We start from the raw sequence: 17,542 nt of genomic DNA, 5'->3' as shown, positions 1-17,542 counted from the left end.
GCACATCAATTGTAAGTATTGGAGGTGTTAAGGTCTATTCACAGATTGGGTCCGGGTCTCATTTCTATGATGATAATGAACAATAACTAGTTGGTGGCTTCTTGTGTTGTGAAGAATGATCTGATGGTGATTCTTTCACTTTTCTTTGTACTATTGATTACATGTTTTCTATTAGTAACTTATTCTAAATGAACATGAATCTAATTCTAGTCTTAGAAACCTTTTATTTGCAGTCAGATAATTAATGCAATCTTTGTGGCACTACTTCTCATCCCTCAATTGTATGTGTTAACCAGGTAAGTAAATTCAAATTTACAACTAAAAGCTTTTAATTTGAAGTCAAACATGCAGTGTGTACCATTTTCAAGTTTCTGATTGAGAGTATAAATCCCTCAGGCCTAAATCCTCTCGATATTGCCAGCAGCCTCTTCTGAACAATCTGACTGCCTTCATTGTCTTATCCTTCATGGCTACATCCTGCTTTGTAAACATATTTTTGATAGCTATTTCTTATAGTTTTAATGAGGTGTGCTCCTCACAATTGTTTGGCTTTTGGCAAAAGCAATGTTTAATTTAATTTTAGCCAAGTTCATAATAAGTTGATTTGATTATGATGAAAGAGAGATGGCAGTAGAGACAAGCTTTGGTCATTCCGACCCTCCGCATAGTTCAATCAGATTGGGTCATTGCATTCGTTGCAACAATCTAAATGTACATTTAAATGATGTGGGTCTTTCCATGAAAATAATGCCTTTTGATTCCCTTTGATATTTTAAGTAGAAATTGTGCACCAATATTGAATTTTAAAAGCCTTTGATATTAAATGAAAGCCCTTTAATATAGACCACATTGAGAATTCAATAAATCAGATTCTTAATTTGAATAAAGGCTTGCTAAAATGCCAAAATTCAGCATTTTGACATGTTCTAACACTTCTAGGAAGATTTTCACCCCCAAATGTCTCCAGATTACACCATCAATGTAAAGCACTATTTATTTTGTTGCTTTGACAAAGTCATTTCTGAAGAGTATTATTTATTTCATGTGATTAGTGAATCATTTACATCTGTCCCACATTTTAAGGGAAACCCTGTTAATTGAACTGAACTCTCGTTTTAATATGGTGAAACCATTCCTTTTTAAATATTATTTTCAAAAGAAACATTGAACATCTAACAGTCAAATGATAGTATAAAAGCAGGTGAGCTGGTTGTACTCTTTACTTAAAAGCAGTTGAGCTGGTTCTACTCTTTACTTAAAAGCAGGTGAGCTGGTTGTACTCTTTCCTTAAAAGCAGGTGAGCTGGTTGTACTCTTTACTTAAAAGCAGGTGAGCTGGTTGTACTCTTTACTTAAAAGCAGGTGAGCTGGTTCTACTCTTTACTTAAAAGCAGGTGAGCTGGTTCTACTCTTTACTTAAAAGCAGGTGAACTGGTTCTACTCTTTACTTAAAAGCAGGTGAGCTGGTTGTACTCTTTACTTAAAAGCAGGTGAGCTGGTTGTACTCTTTACTTAAAAGCAGGTGAGCTGGTTCTACTCTTTACTTAAAAGCAGGTGAACTGGTTCTACTCTTTACTTAAAAGCAGGTGAGCTGGTTGTACTCTTTACTTAAAAGCAGGTGAGCTGGTTGTACTTAAAAGCAGGTGAGCTGGTTGTACTCTTTACTTAAAAGCAGGTGAACTGGTTCTACTCTTTACTTAAAAGCAGGTGAACTGGTTCTACTCTTTACTTAAAAGCAGGTGAACTGGTTCTACTCTTTACTTAAAAGCAGGTGAACTGGTTCTACTCTTTACTTAAAAGCAGTTGAGCTGGTTCTACTCTTTACTTAAAAGCAGGTGAGCTGGTTCTACTCTTTACTTAAAAGCAGGTGAGCTGGTTCTACTCTTTACTTAAAAGCAGGTGAGCTGGTTGTACTCTTTCCTTAAAAGCAGGTGAGCTGGTTGTACTCTTTACTTAAAAGCAGGTGAGCTGGTTGTACTCTTTACTTAAAAGCAGGTGAACTGGTTCTACTCTTTACTTAAAAGCAGGTGAACTGGTTCTACTCTTTACTTAAAAGCAGGTGAGCTGGTTGTACTCTTTACTTAAAAGCAGGTGAACTGGTTCTACTCTTTACTTAAAAGCAGTTGAACTGGTTCTACTCTTTACTTAAAAGCAGGTGAACTGGTTCTACTCTTTACTTAAAAGCAGGTGAACTGGTTGTACTCTTTACTTAAAAGCAGGTGAGCTGGTTGTACTCTTTACTTAAAAGCAGGTGAGCTGGTTGTACTCTTTACTTAAAAGCAGGTGAGCTGGTTCTACTCTTTACTTAAAAGCAGGTGAACTGGTTCTACTCTTTACTTAAAAGCAGGTGAACTGGTTCTACTCTTTACTTAAAAGCAGGTGAACTGGTTGTACTCTTTACTTAAAAGCAGGTGAGCTGGTTGTACTCTTTACTTAAAAGCAGGTGAGCTGGTTCTACTCTTTACTTAAAAGCAGGTGAACTGGTTCTACTCTTTACTTAAAAGCAGGTGAACTGGTTCTACTCTTTACTTAAAAGCAGTTGAGCTGGTTCTACTCTTTACTTAAAAGCAGGTGAACTGGTTCTACTCTTTACTTAAAAGCAGTTGAGCTGGTTCTACTCTTTACTTAAAAGCAGGTGAACTGGTTTTACTCTTTACTTAAAAGCAGGTGAGCTGGTTCTACTCTTTACTTAAAAGCAGGTGAACTGGTTCTACTCTTTACTTAAAAGCAGGTGAGCTGGTTCTACTCTTTACTTAAAAGCAGGTGAGCTGGTTGTACTCTTTACTTAAAAGCAGTTGAGCTGGTTCTACTCTTTACTTAAAAGCAGGTGAACTGGTTCTACTCTTTACTTAAAAGCAGTTGAGCTGGTTCTACTCTTTACTTAAAAGCAGGTGAGCTGGTTCTACTCTTTACTTAAAAGCAGGTGAGCTGATTGTACTCTTTACTTAAAAGCAGTTGAGCTGGTTCTACTCTTTACTTAAAAGCAGGTGAACTGGTTCTACTCTTTACTTAAAAGCAGGTGAACTGGTTCTACTCTTTACTTAAAAGCAGTTGAGCTGGTTCTACTCTTTACTTAAAAGCAGGTGAGCTGGTTCTACTCTTTACTTAAAAGCAGGTGAGCTGGTTGTACTCTTTACTTAAAAGCAGTTGAGCTGGTTCTACTCTTTACTTAAAAGCAGGTGAACTGGTTCTACTCTTTACTTAAAAGCAGTTGAGCTGGTTCTACTCTTTACTTAAAAGCAGGTGAGCTGGTTCTACTCTTTACTTAAAAGCAGGTGAGCTGGTTGTACTCTTTACTTAAAAGCAGTTGAGCTGGTTCTACTCTTTACTTAAAAGCAGGTGAACTGGTTCTACTCTTTACTTAAAAGCAGGTGAACTGGTTCTACTCTTTACTTAAAAGCAGGTGAGCTGGTTGTACTCTTTACTTAAAAGCAGGTGAGCTGGTTGTACTCTTTACTTAAAAGCAGGTGAACTGGTTCTACTCTTTACTTAAAAGCAGGTTAACTGGTTCTACTCTTTACTTAAAAGCAGGTGAACTGGTTCTACTCTTTACTTAAAAGCAGTTGAGCTGGTTCTACTCTTTACTTAAAAGCAGTTGAGCTGGTTCTACTCTTTACTTAAAAGCAGGTGAGCTGGTTCTACTCTTTACTTAAAAGCAGGTGAACTGGTTCTACTCTTTACTTAAAAGCAGGTGAACTGGTTCTACTCTTTACTTAAAAGCAGGTGAACTGGTTCTACTCTTTACTTAAAAGCAGGTGAACTGGTTCTACTCTTTACTTAAAAGCAGTTGAGCTGGTTTTACTCTTTACTTAAAAGCAGGTGAGCTGGTTGTACTCTTTACTTAAAAGCAGGTGAGCTGGTTCTACTCTTTACTTAAAAGCAGGTGAACTGGTTCTACTCTTTACTTAAAAGCAGGTAAACTGGTTCTACTCTTTACTTAAAAGCAGTTGAGCTGGTTCTACTCTTTACTTAAAAGCAGTTGAGCTGGTTCTACTCTTTACTTAAAAGCAGTTGAGCTGGTTCTACTCTTTACTTAAAAGCAGGTGAGCTGGTTCTACTCTTTACTTAAAAGCAGGTGAGCTGGTTGTACTCTTTACTTAAAAGCAGGTGAGCTGGTTCTACTCTACTTAAAAGCAGTTGAGCTGGTTCTACTCTTTACTTAAAAGCAGGTGAACTGGTTCTACTCTTTACTTAAAAGCAGGTGAGCTGGTTTTACTCTTTACTTAAAAGCAGGTGAGCTGGTTCTACTATTTTTGGCCATTTTCTGTCGTTTTGTGGTGGAAAACTGAACGGATCGAGCATAAAATGTAAATCCTGTTACCCATAGATAGACAGGCTAGAAACGGTTGGCTGCAATTAGATACATGCTCCACAGAGCCATCCTTCCATAATTGATGCTGTTTCTAGGATATCACTAGCAAGCAATACCGTTGCACAGTATGGTGACTGGTGTAGTATGTAGTGACTTTAAATATCCCCTTTCCTTAATTTGGTATACTACGAAAGCAATTGGTGTTCATATCTGTTTATAAGCATGAAATTAATCTGACTGTGAGTATCGAATTAACTATGAAGGGGCTTATAGATTTTTCAAGCACCCAACATTTATGCTAAAATATTCCTTAGTTAGAAATCACACAGTTAAAAATAAAGAATCTGTGCAGAAATGGCTGTGAAAACTGTAGTTTATTTCCTTGTGTTTAAATAGTGACTACGTGTTACATTAATTCCATTTGTGTACAATATGTAGAAAAGTGGTGTTCGGTCCCCAGATGTAAAAAATAACATTAGCGAATCCTTCATTCATAGCCTTTTTGAACCTCAAAGTGATACGGAACAAACCACACTTTCACTTACAACAGTGGTCACCAACCTTTTCTGAGTCAAGATCACTTTCTGAGTCAAAATGCAAGCCGAGATCAACATTAACCAATTAAAAAAAGTTATGCAGCAATGATGTTTGTGCAGTAGGCTATAGGCCTAATACATTATCACAGCATATTGGCTATGCTTGAATTGCCCTGCCAATGTTGTTCTTCTCAGACCATTTTGAAATGATATTGAAAAAACAGTATATGATCACACTAGTAATAGATCATTTGTTGTATTACTTGTGAGGCACAGATGATGGAGCATAATAATTAGCTTTTTTTACTGGACTGATGGTCAGTCTGAGGGGTGGGATGGAGCAGCGGGTAGGCTGCCTCACCTGACCAACCATCCCTCTACTCTCCCTCCCTCCGCTGAGAAAAGGAGAGACAGCCTTCCAGCTGATGGCGAAACTCAAGTAGCACTTCATTATTTCTGCCTCATGCACCAATTCATGTTGTTACTCCTATGACATTGTCCAGAGAAAGTGAAATATTTCTCGATATTAAAAAAGACAAGCCGCTAATAATAACAACGGATGTTTATCGAAACACTTTGCTACTCATTCATTTCAGCTGCAGTGCTGTTGTAGCGTGAGTGGAACTAGGGAGAATGCACATTATATGGCTTACAAAAGTGTTGAACAAAGTGTTGACAGTGCTGAATAACAACTTAAACATTACTTATAAAATCAGAAGCTTTTTGGTGTATTCGTTGAGTCTCTCTCTAGTCATAGTTTTTGAAATCTCACTATCAACTTTGCTGTGCATTCAAGGCTTCTTTTTACAGTCTAGGCTTGAGGAAGCTGTGCAGACATGGTGATCTGAGCTATCTGATTGGCCAGTGGTAGGTCTATACATAGCCACGGGAAGTACGGGTGCTGAGGATGCTGCAGTACCCCCTGATAAGATATATTTTTTTCAACAAATGATTACTCCTGTATGAGCAACGAAAAATACTTGTCAGACAAAAATTATACGCAGCACCTCACAGAAGTGTTTAGTGGTCAACTAGGAATGCCTTGGAGATCCGTTTGGAGAAAGCGATTGACCGGTTGGTGACGACTAACTTACAACATTGAGAATGATTAAGTGCTATAACATTTCGAGACAATGGGACTATAAGGTTCTAACTGTAGCTATTTGAATACGTAAATGATAGACTCAGAACACATCACCAAATACATTACGACATGTATTATGATTAGATAAATGACTTACTTTATGATTACTGACAGGTTTGTTTTTTGCTGCCGTGCCATTATTGCTGGCTAGACCATACTTAGAGGGAAATGTCAAAGACATGTTCTGATTGGTCTGTCTGTATTTGTTCAGGTTTGTGATTGGATTGCAGAAAGAACCTTACAGCGCCAAGTTCAAATGGGTTTATGCAGATAGAACTTATATATACAGTACCAGTCAAAAGTGTGGACACACCTAGTCATTCAAGGGTTTTTCTTTATTTTTACTATTTTCTACATACTAGTGAAGACATCAAAACTATAAAATAACACATATGGAATCATGTCGTAACCAAACAAAAAAGTGTTAAACAAATCAAAATATATTTTAGATTCTTCAAAGTAGCCACCCTTTGCCTTGATGACAGCTTGCAGAGTCTTGGCATTCTCTCCATCAGCTTCACCTGGAATGCCTTTTCAACAGTCTTGAAGGAGTTCCCACATATGCTGAGCACTTGTTGGCTGCTTTTCCTTCAGTCTGCGGTCCAACTCACAAACCATCTCAATTGGGTTGAGGTCGGGTGATTGTGGAGGCCAGGTCATTTGATGCAGCACTCCATCACTCTCCTTCTTGGTCAAATAGCCTTTACACAGCCCAGAGATGTGTTTTGTCTCAGTGTCCTGTTGAAAAGCAAATGATAGTCTCACTAAGAGCAATCAAGATTGGATGGCGTATTGCTGCAGAATGCTGTGGTAGCCATGCTGGTTAAGTGTGGCTTGAATTCTAAATAAATCACTGACAGTGTCACCAGCAAAACACCCTCACACCATCACACCTCCTCCTCCATGCTTCACGGTGGGAACCACACATGCAGAGATCATCCGTGCACCTACTCTGCGTCTCACAAAGACACCGCGGTTGGAACCAAAAATCTCAAATTAAGATTGATGAGACCAAAGGACAGATTTCCACCGGTCTAATGTCCATTGCTCATGTTTCTTGGCCCAAACAAGTCTCTTCTTATTATTGGTGTCCTTTAGCAGTGTTTTTTTTGCAGCAATTTGACCATGAAGGCCTGATTCATGCAGTATACTCTGAACAGTTGATGTTGAGATGTGTTTGTTACTTGAACTCTGTGAAGCATTTATTTGGGCTGCAATTTCTGAGGCTGGTAACTCTAATGAACTTATCCTCTGCAGCAGAGGTAACTCTGGGTCTTCCTTTCCTGTGGTGGTCCTCATGGGAGCCAGTTTCATCATAGCACTTGATGGTTTTTGCGACTGCAGTTCAAGAAACTTTCAAAGTTCTTGACATTTTCCGGAATGACTGACTTTCATGTCTGAAAGTAATGATGGACTGTCGTTTCTCTTTGCTTATTTGAGCTATTCTTGCCATAATATGGACTTTTACCAAATAGGGCTATCTTCTGTATACCACCCCTACCTTGTCACAACACAACTGATTGGCTCAAACACATTAAGGAAAGAAATTCCACAAATTAACTTTTAACAAGGCACACCTGTTAACTGAAATGCATTCCACCTCATGAAGATGGTTGAGAGAATACCAAGAGTGTGCAAAGCTGTCATCAAGGCAAAGGGTGGCTGGCTACTTTGAAGAAGCTTTGTTTAATACTTTCTTGGTGACAACATGATTCCATATGTGTTATTTCATAGTTTTGAAGTCTTCACTATTATTGTACAATGTAGAAAATAGTACAAATAAAGACAAACCCTGGTGTGTAGGTGTGTCCAAACTTCTGACTGGTACTGTAACGTTTTCAAAAATCGAACTTCACAGGCACATGAAGAACCATCTAAAGATCAATTATATGTGACTTAACAATTTTTTTACCAAAATGTCAGATAGAACCTTGTATCTACAAACATCAAATTGAAACCTAATCGAATCCTTTTCACAAGCACCATAAGTATATTAAACATACACCTCTTTGTATAATTAGGGCTGGATTCCATCCGTATCGCAGAAGATCTGCATTATAACTCAATAGAAATTATAAAAAGGCAAAGTTCCCGGGATCACTGAGACTGCATTCACGGTGAATGCTACATATGTCAGCTCAATCGGAAATTACCTTAAATGTATACGTGGAGCTTCCGCGATACGGATTGAATCCAGACCTTAATTAAGGTAAACGTAGTGAAACGGTTCGACCAACCTTCATCAACCTGTTTTAAATCTATTTTAAAAGTATTACATTTGGAACGTCACAACTTCTAAAACCACATACAAGCACCATTTCACTTTCTCACATTAAAATAGGAAGTATTAGGAAATACTGTGCTGGCTTATAGGGAAAATTGCACCCATTAGGGTCAAAGGCTGTGGACATTTTACATAGATATCAAGTAATACATTTGATCATCATTTTAGTTTTTTGAATTCACGAGCACTGATTAAAACAAAAGCAGCAATGGATCAGAATGTGCTTTGTGGTAATTTAATGTACTGGATAGTACATTACATTATGCAGTTTGATTTAATTTGTCATTGAGGCACAAATACAATAATACATGGCTATAGCCTACATTATCTGTTGACCATTCATTTTTACCTAAATTATTGGCCTTTCACAGTTCAAAATCCCCTTTTAACAATCCTATTCTATGCTGGTTCAGTGGAGAACAGGTAGCTTTATGAGAAAATATACTGTTTTAACAACTATATAAAATATAGTTAGTCTTTTAATAATTATTCATTATCTGAATAACAAACTTCCATATCCACTTTGCTTTCCTGAGATAAAAAAATCATACTTCTTTAAAATACATGCGTGCATCACACACACACCACATTAACCCTACATCTTGTATATTGAAAAAGAAAATATATACCACATCTACCTTCAACTTTAAGTAAGGTGCACGGAATCAACAGAACTTTATCATTACTTTACATTCTTGGTCAAAATACAGCAAAAGAGTAAAACTACAGCAAATCATTAATTTAATCAATTTAAATGTACATAATTTCATTGCTACAGTATCCCCTATCCTAAAAGAGCATCATAGTCTATGTACCATACTAGCCTGCCACTGGTCGGCCGGATCCCAGTGATGGGCCAATTTTTTGGGTTGTCCTTGACTCGGCTGAGCTGAGTGACCAGCTCATGTTTGCTCTTACCCATCACCAGCACACCCACTTTCTGGGCCTGGTTGATAGCCTTGAGGGTGAGGCTCATACGCTGGTGAGGCTTGGCTGGGCTCTCGGTGAAGGCTACTAGACTGTTCCCACGTGCGTCTAGTTTGCTGCCTGGGAACAGAGAGGCAGTGTGGCCGTCGTAGCCCACTCCCAGCAGTACAAAGTGGAAGCTGGAAGCATTAACCAACTGGGTGATGTCGCTCTCATAGAGCAGCGCTCCACTATCCTCCTCCACACACAGCCGCTGGTTCATCTGCACCGGCATGGGGTGGATGTTGAAGTAGGACATCTTCACGTGTTGGAGCAGGTGGTCGTGCAGGGTGCGGAAGTTGGAGTCCAACCCTGTGAGAGGCACGCATCGCTCGTCCACCATCCACACGTGGGTGTCCCTCCAGGGGAAGGAGTAGTGGTGATGGGCCAGCCTCTGAAACAGAGCTAGGGGACTGGAGCCCCCGGAGAGGGCAAGGTGGAAGCGTCCGCCCTCCCTTACTGCGTTCTCCGCTGCGACCTGGAGGTCTGCGGCCAGCCGCACGATGAGCTCCTCGGGCCAGGCAGACACCATGTCAGCGCTGCGGTACTTCCCCTGCATCACCTGGAAGCTCTCCGTCCCAGACCCGCCCATGTGGTCCTGGGTGACCATGACCACTGCCTCATTGGCGAAGGTCACCTCCCGTCCCAACAGTTTGAAATCCAGCATGTTGCCATTGTCCGCTCCCCCGGGATACAGGCGGGGGAAGGTGTCGGCCAGGCTCTGCAGGAGAGGTGTCCAGAAACTCCAGGAGGCCAGCAGGTTCTCAGCACTGATAAAGCTGTCCTTCCGGCCTTGGAAGATGTGCAAAATGAGTTCTGCGTAAGCCTCCCTCTCCACCGTTGGCGTCAGCACGTAGTAGTCTGAGATGGGCAAACCTAATACACTGACATCTTTGTGTTCTGTTACCTCCTTCCACTCAGTGTCCATCAAGTCTGGCTTGAACAGGTTCTTACTCACGAGAATGGCTGGGTACTGCAGAGTGCCGTGGCCAAAGTAGAACACAATCTGCTTGGGCTTGCAGTGGACGCTGCTGTGGCTCTGGATACAGAAGATGTCATTCTTGAACAGAATGCGAGCGTAGCCTACGCGCTCATCCAGCATCTTCCCTGAGGTCAGAATGACTGGCACGCCCTCGTACTGGGCTAGGTCAATGTGCACCATTATACCTGAAATAGAAAAAGCAGTTTAATCACATATTTTTTTTTTAATTTTTTTATTATCTATGTATCACATGTAGGGCCCTGTGTTTTGGACTATCATGTCACATGACTGAGACTTTAACCTTCATTTTAAGCCGTTTTAAGAAATCAGAATTACACCAAAAATTTAAGCATTTGGCTGAGGATGGTGCTGGAACATCTGACATAAAAAGAAAGGGGGATAGTTTGATGAAAAAGCTTTAAATAAAAGGTTAACAACCAGATCATGTGACATGATTGCCCGAAACACATGGCCCTAATCATATGTTATTACTATATGACAAAACATTTCTCCTTTAATAAGCCTTTAATGCACAGGCTGAAGAGAAGAACTCCTACAGACAAACGTTCTCATGACACTTACCAGCGAAGGTGGGGGTGAGGCTGAAGTACTCCTTTGTTTTGCTCAGTTCTTCCTGTACCTCTGCATTGTAGGCCTGGTACTGACCAATGGCAGCACAGTTCCTGTCCAGGTGCTGCAAGGCACTGAAGATCTTCAGCTTGTTCTTGAGGACCTCCTTAGTGTTGCTCAGGTTGGATGGGAGCTCCATGGTCAGAAGGGTCATGACCTCAGTCAGGTGGTTCTGTATCACGTCCCTGATCACGCCATACTGTTCATAGAAGGGGATGCGACCTGTGACAAAGAGAGAATAAATCAAACAATCCAAAACTCCCTGACAGGTGATGTTACTATCCCCATCACATATTTTATAGAGGGGGTTAATACACTTGCTTTAACTATACAGTACCTTTGGCATCCAGGGTCTCCTTAAGTACAATCTCAACTCTCTCAATGTGGTGCTTGTTCCAGATAAGATCCAGATGCTTGCTGTTCTCCCTTCTGAATGGCAAAATCTTAGAGACAACCTTTTGAGTATAAAAACAAACAATAGAATAAAAACCAGTTGAGTTGACAGTCGTTTTGCACTGCTTCGCTAAGGTTTTAGTCATCAATCTTGCAAAAGGGCAGAATTGTATCAATGTAGTAGTGTCCCCCCCTATGACCTTTGGCTTTCACCTCTAATTGTTTATTTATGTCTGAGAAAAAAAATACTTTTACACCCATATGATCTAGTAGGCAATATAAGTATAATAAAACATTTACAAATATAATATGATAAAAATACAAAATTATCTCAATGGAGCCTTTTCATATTTTATAATGTCCATACAGTATAAAGTTAGAATCTGTTTCTAACTATCTACTCAAAATATTTCACCTTCTTTATTACTTTACCAAACATATCATGACATTAGTGATGTTCACAAATTTAACAGATTTTGGACTGTCTAAATCAACATTTAGGCCATTTAAACAGCGTGTTTTCCTCCTGTAGACAAAGGGAGAAGGGCTATGTAAAGGGATCGATTTTGTTGTTCTGAGCATATGCTATGTGTCTGCCTCCGATGTAAAACAAATGTTTGACTTCCACACAAATGACTTCTTTTCTTTTAGGTTTAAGGAAGTGTATAGCCATGAAAGTTATGTATTTAGATCCACCTCCTCGAGACAAATTCAGCGATTGCTTTGCCATATGTGTGTGCCGTGAAGCAGTCAAGCTAGATAAATGTTTTTCTAAGGACCACCCCCCAGAAGATGTTTACATAGTCCTAGGAAGCTCAGGCTGTCTTCTGACTTATAAAACGGTGGGAAATCAATAAAATAAGTCATGTCAACATTGAAAAAAATGTTAAAGTAATTCTAGTGCACGATTTCAGGAGGGTCAGCTTAATTAAACCAAAGACCTGCTTCAAATGTGAAGTATTGTGTTAAAGTGTAACCTACTATGTATGGACTGATCAAGAGGCCTACATCACCTGCTTCCCTAAATAGTGGTCGATCCTGTACATCTCGTTGTCTTTGAGGGAGGCACCCAGTTGAGTGGACAGGAGTTGGGCGCTACTGAAATCATGGCCAAATGGCTTCTCCAGCACCACCCTCAACCACGCCCCGTCGGTCGGCCTGCAGCTGTTGTTGATCTTCTCTGCAATGTCCGCATAAGCGAAGGCTGGCACTGACAGGTAGAACAGCCTGCCTGCCTCCACTATGCCCTCCTGCCTCAGCTGCTCTGTCAGGTGTTTGCTCAGGGCCTGGTAGTCCTCTGAAGTATTCAGCTGACGATACTCAGCCAGCCTCAGGAACTGCTCCTTCACCAGGGCACAGCGCTCCACAGACAACTCCCGAGGACAGACCACTCCCTTCAGCACTTCAAACAGGATCGGCGTGGCCTTATCGTTGGGCGACAGGCCTCCGCCATAAAAGGAGAAGCTGTAGCCGCTACTGACCTGGTTAGCGTACAGCTGGAAGAAGCCCTGCCACAGGTACTTCTTAGCCAAGTCACCTGTACCTCCCACTATGACCACTGACACGTGCCCTAGGCTCTGTGCTCCCTTGGCCTCCTTGGCATAGCCTCTCTGGACACACACGGTGGCCAGAAGCAGCAGTGCTGCCCACACAACCTTCCACATTCTCTGGTCCAACACAGATCAGCTCCTACAGGAGAGAGACAGAGCAAGAAGAATCAGAGAACTTCAAAAAGGGGATTTACAGACCGGTTGAGGATTGCTAAGTATTTCCACGTTATTAACCCATAATCACAGTGGCTGAATTACCCACTTAAAACACACATTGATTACAGTCGTGGATTGGTTTTCCGCCAATGCAAGCAGGAATTCTGTGAGGCAGCCTAGCCTACTTTTAATAATGTGGCATATTTGGTTTGTGGGTGCAAAGTGTCAGCTCTTAGTTATTCCATGAACTACAACATCACCCCCCAACATAATCTTCTTACATGTCTCTGTCATAGGTTCATCTATAGGTAAAAGTATTTATTTTTTGTGTCAAAGTGAGGGAACTACTCTGTCAGTAGATAACATGTCAATCCTGTGGTAAATGTTCTTCACATTGATTGTATTCAAGTGGTTGAACCCCGAGGCCTACGTTTTGGGGTGGAAAGTTAGAGACAACCGGACTGCTCAAATTGCAGAGAGAGACAATGGTTTCTAGACTGAGCCCATTGAAAAGAGTATGGCTAAGTCAACATTTACAAGATAAACAGACGAGGCATCTACCGTAAACAGCTTGCGTAACTTTACTGTAACGTCTGAAATCATAGTTTAGTATTGAAGTTTACACAGCAAACAACAAAAGTCAATGCCGCTGAATTCTTCTGGGAATCAAATACTATTGGAATGGATGGAATCTTATTAAAACATTTACATTTTTAGCTGACAGTAAGTCAAGATTAAGGAGTGGTCCTATCCAAACAACCCAGATCACAGCTCTGACTGCAGGACGTTGACCAATAAAAAAGAGGAGTAAGGATGAACATAGGCCGGGTCATTCAGTGTGAACAAATATCCATGGCATTAAGTTCCTGAAACTTTGGGTAACCAAAACCTCCTTTACCACACTTAAGACCACACATTGTATAATGATTTCATTGACAGTGACATAAAGACTTGCTCTGTACTGTATACACATTGTAAGTTAGGCTAGTGGCAAAGATATAGGAACCATCTCAATAATAATTTGAGATACCTATCCCACATGTCTAAATCCAGATCCCCCTGAGAAAATGCCTTTGACCTTTCAGGAAAATAAAAAATTACATGGATATATAGTTGTCCCATTTTCATACAGAACGACTCACTTATGACTATGAGGGATCAACTCAGTCCCAGTAAATAGTGTACAAAATACTAAAAATACATATTTTGAGTAACGATTAAGTATTAACTCATGATAAGTGCAGAACTAACAAACCATTGAATTTATAACTTCTCAAAAGTTCTATTGTGAGGGGAAAACTAGATAGCCCATAGCAGCCTGATGAATAACAACAGTGCTCACATTGTTAACCCAGTCTGCCTCTGAGGACATTAGAGAATTGCAACACAGTCCTCCACATGATCTGAAAGGCTGGATATTGGAAAGTCAAAAATGTACCATCCTGAAATTATACAGTAGCCTACACTCAATAAATGTGGAACTTTGTAGAAATTCATAACCCACCCAGTGCAAATGTATTGAGCCTTGAAGCCTTCACTCAACTAAAAAACAGAACCAAATGGTTTAACATCCACCTTCTGCCTAGTGTGTTTATCACATTTACATCCAAATGATATGTTAAACCTTGAAAAATAAGCAATAATAGCTAGCTTTTGGATACTATTTTCTCCTACTATTCATTTCTGACTGAAATACAAAAAGAGACTAAATAACCCTGGCTAAAATATGATGTATTTGTCATGAATAGTGTTCTCTCACCTATGGCCCTGCCATCACAATCTATGCCCATACAATAGGTCTGACAGTTACACCTGCTAGCTGTCTGACTTCAGCCATGCAGTAGATGGATACAATGTTACCCAACAACAGCGTTTCAGGCCATTTACAATCACAATAAATTAATTTTGTATAGCTAATCCATCTCACTCAAACTATTCAAACTAACCTAGTCTGAACATAAAAAATTATAAACTAATTCATCTCACTCAAACTATTCAAACTAACCTAGTCTGAACATAAAAAATTATAAACTAATTCATCTCACTCAAACTATTCAAACTAACCTAGTCTGAACATAAAAAATAATAAGCTAATCCATCTCACTCGAACTATTCAAACTAACCTAGTCTAAACATTTTTAAAAAATACAAAAAAGATATACATTCTATGGAAATTAAGTTTACCTTCTCCCTCGACAGTCGAGTTCGATGAAAGATCGCATCCATCGATATTTATGTCAAAAGACACTTCCTAGAGCAGTCATGTGACATCCGAGCGCTTGAATAAATTATGCGTTTCACAGTTATGTGACCATACCAAATAGCCCGTACATTTCACCAAAGGCGTAATTGTTCAGTCAGTTACATTGGGATCCTGCATTAAACCATTAGGTCGGATGCAAATGCATTTTATTTGTGTTGCTCTAGATTTTTATGAAAATTTTACAAGAAAAAAAAGAGTGCGGTTGTTCACCTGAAACTACACAAAACTTACGTCTGATAGTTGTAGGGAATTGAAGAAGAAAACGAAAGCCGAGCATGGCAGTAGCCTGTCGCCTAGGCTATTTCACTGCGTGCGGCTGAACTGACATAGTCTTGCTAATGCCAGCCTCTTTGACAATCAACATAACATGCTTTCGGCATTTGAATGTGAAAGAGGTTAATGGTATTCATATCATATGCTACAATAGTAGTCAATTATTCAATAACACTGTTTAAAAATCAAACAAATCATGACAAATGTTGACCCTCTAATCTATATTATCCCATTTATTTAAAATCACAGTTTAGTTGATACCACAGGAGGCTGGTGAAAGGAGGACGGCTCATAATAAATTATGGAATGGAGTTAATGGAATGGTATCAAACACATGGAAACTATATGTTTGATGTGTTTGATACTAGTCCATTCCAGCCATTACTATGAGCGCGTCCTCCCCAATGAAGGTGCCACCAGCCGCCTGTGGTTGACACCTCTGGCCCTTGTCTTCGGGCTCCCATCTCTCCAACTCCTACACATGACTGCCCTCTACTGGTGTACTACAGTTATTTAGAATTTCCATCTGAGGTACTGTACTTTGTAGAGTCACTTTGGTAACACTCTACCCCCCTGCCTTTTTCATTTGTTATAGAATAATATATACAATAAATAAAAAATAAAATAACAAGATTATAAAATATGGTAAAATTGCCTGGCCTACATTACATCATGATCATGTATTGTTAAATATTGAGAAACTAACTCAAAATTGCCATACAGTAAATTCAATATTCTTTAGGAATTAGTCTTGGCTATGCACCAGAACAAGAATGATACAACAACCAAATAAACATTTACCACCAAAAATTTTTACATTTACCACCACATCTTTTCTTTAACTAGATAATGACTCATATAAGATATTCAAATAAATGACATATTTGATTTTGTATCCTGAAACATTTGTTCGTACTGCATCAGCTGATCAGCCGTCTCATGCCATCATTCAGTGCCTATGGAACCAAGAGCAGGTGGAACCAAGAGCTCTTTTGGCCTTTTTTCAATACTTGCAGTCTTTACCACATGACAGATTTAGACTGTAGTCATCTTAAATCAACCTCCCTGCACAAAAACTATCAGATAAGGTCATGCAATTTTCCCTGAAAACACCATATTGACCTTCAACTACACAAAAGCTACTTATAACACTATATTAAATCTTGCCAATACACACACCACACACACTCAGCTTTAGGTCCAGTGGCCATACCCCAGAGCCCTCCCGAGTAGCCTTCCACTGTGAAATGTAAACAGTGCTTCCTGAGTACGTGTGTGTGTGTGTGTGTGTGTGTGTGTGTGTGTGTGTGTGTGTGTGTGTGTGTGTGTGTGTGTGTGTGTGTGTGTGTGTGTGTGTGTGTGTGTGTGTGTGTGTGTGTGTGTGTGTGTGTGTGTGTGTGTGTGTGTGTGTGAGAGAGAGAGAGAGAGAGAGAGAGAGAGAGAGAGAGAGAGAGAGAGAGAGAGAGAGAGAGAGAGAGAGAGAGAGAGAGAGAGAGAGAGAGAGAATGGGCCCATACAGAGTTTGCTAGCCCAGCTGTCCCTGCCATAACCCAAGACTTGAGAGGCAGCGCAAGCTCCGCAAGACACAGCTGGAGGGCCACTGTATTCTAACACCTCCTCCCCCCAGGCCTTCTACCCAGTACCTAGCTACCTTCCTTCCCTTTGTTCAGACTTCAGGGCAGACGTCGTCAAGCCGAGCACACAAACGAACGCATATGAATGTCTGCTCTCATCTTCATTAGGCCCCCTCGGCCAACACACATCACATTTACTACGGCTATTTACCAAATTACATTTCACTTTCGTTTGTGCTCTGGCTCCCCCTCTACGTTCCACACAAGATCTGGGGGCAGGGACTGAACCTAAAAACACAAACTGCTACTCATCTTCATCTGGTAGAATGTACTGATACAAAGGACAAGTGCAAGATAAGAAAAATATGTCTCATTCAATTTGTTATTAACTTTCTTTGTAAAGTAAATACTGTAAAATGTAATTACAGTTTTTGTGATCTCAAATAAAACACTTGCCCCTTCAATTACTTCAAAACTCTC

General features: G+C 40.1%; 1 protein-coding gene across 1 annotated transcript; it reads right to left on the bottom strand.

The window, feature by feature from the left end:
• Positions 1–8,494: 8,494 nt before the first annotated feature.
• Positions 8,495–15,204, bottom strand: h6pd (hexose-6-phosphate dehydrogenase (glucose 1-dehydrogenase)). Its single transcript, XM_071368189.1, has 5 exons — positions 15,137–15,204; positions 12,260–12,935; positions 11,191–11,308; positions 10,806–11,075; positions 8,495–10,408 (listed from the first exon to the last, which is right to left on the bottom strand). The coding sequence occupies exons 2-5, from the start codon at positions 12,908–12,910 to the stop codon at positions 9,060–9,062; spliced, it is 2,388 nt and encodes a 795-aa protein (XP_071224290.1). The 5' UTR covers positions 12,911–12,935; positions 15,137–15,204; the 3' UTR covers positions 8,495–9,059.
• Positions 15,205–17,542: the final 2,338 nt, after the last annotated feature.

Source organism: Salvelinus alpinus, chromosome 2, assembly GCF_045679555.1.
Source record: "Salvelinus alpinus chromosome 2, SLU_Salpinus.1, whole genome shotgun sequence".
NCBI classification, from domain to species: domain Eukaryota; kingdom Metazoa; phylum Chordata; class Actinopteri; order Salmoniformes; family Salmonidae; genus Salvelinus; species Salvelinus alpinus.
The sequence above is the reverse complement of the archived record's forward strand: the minus strand, read 5'-3'. Positions and strand labels throughout refer to the sequence as shown.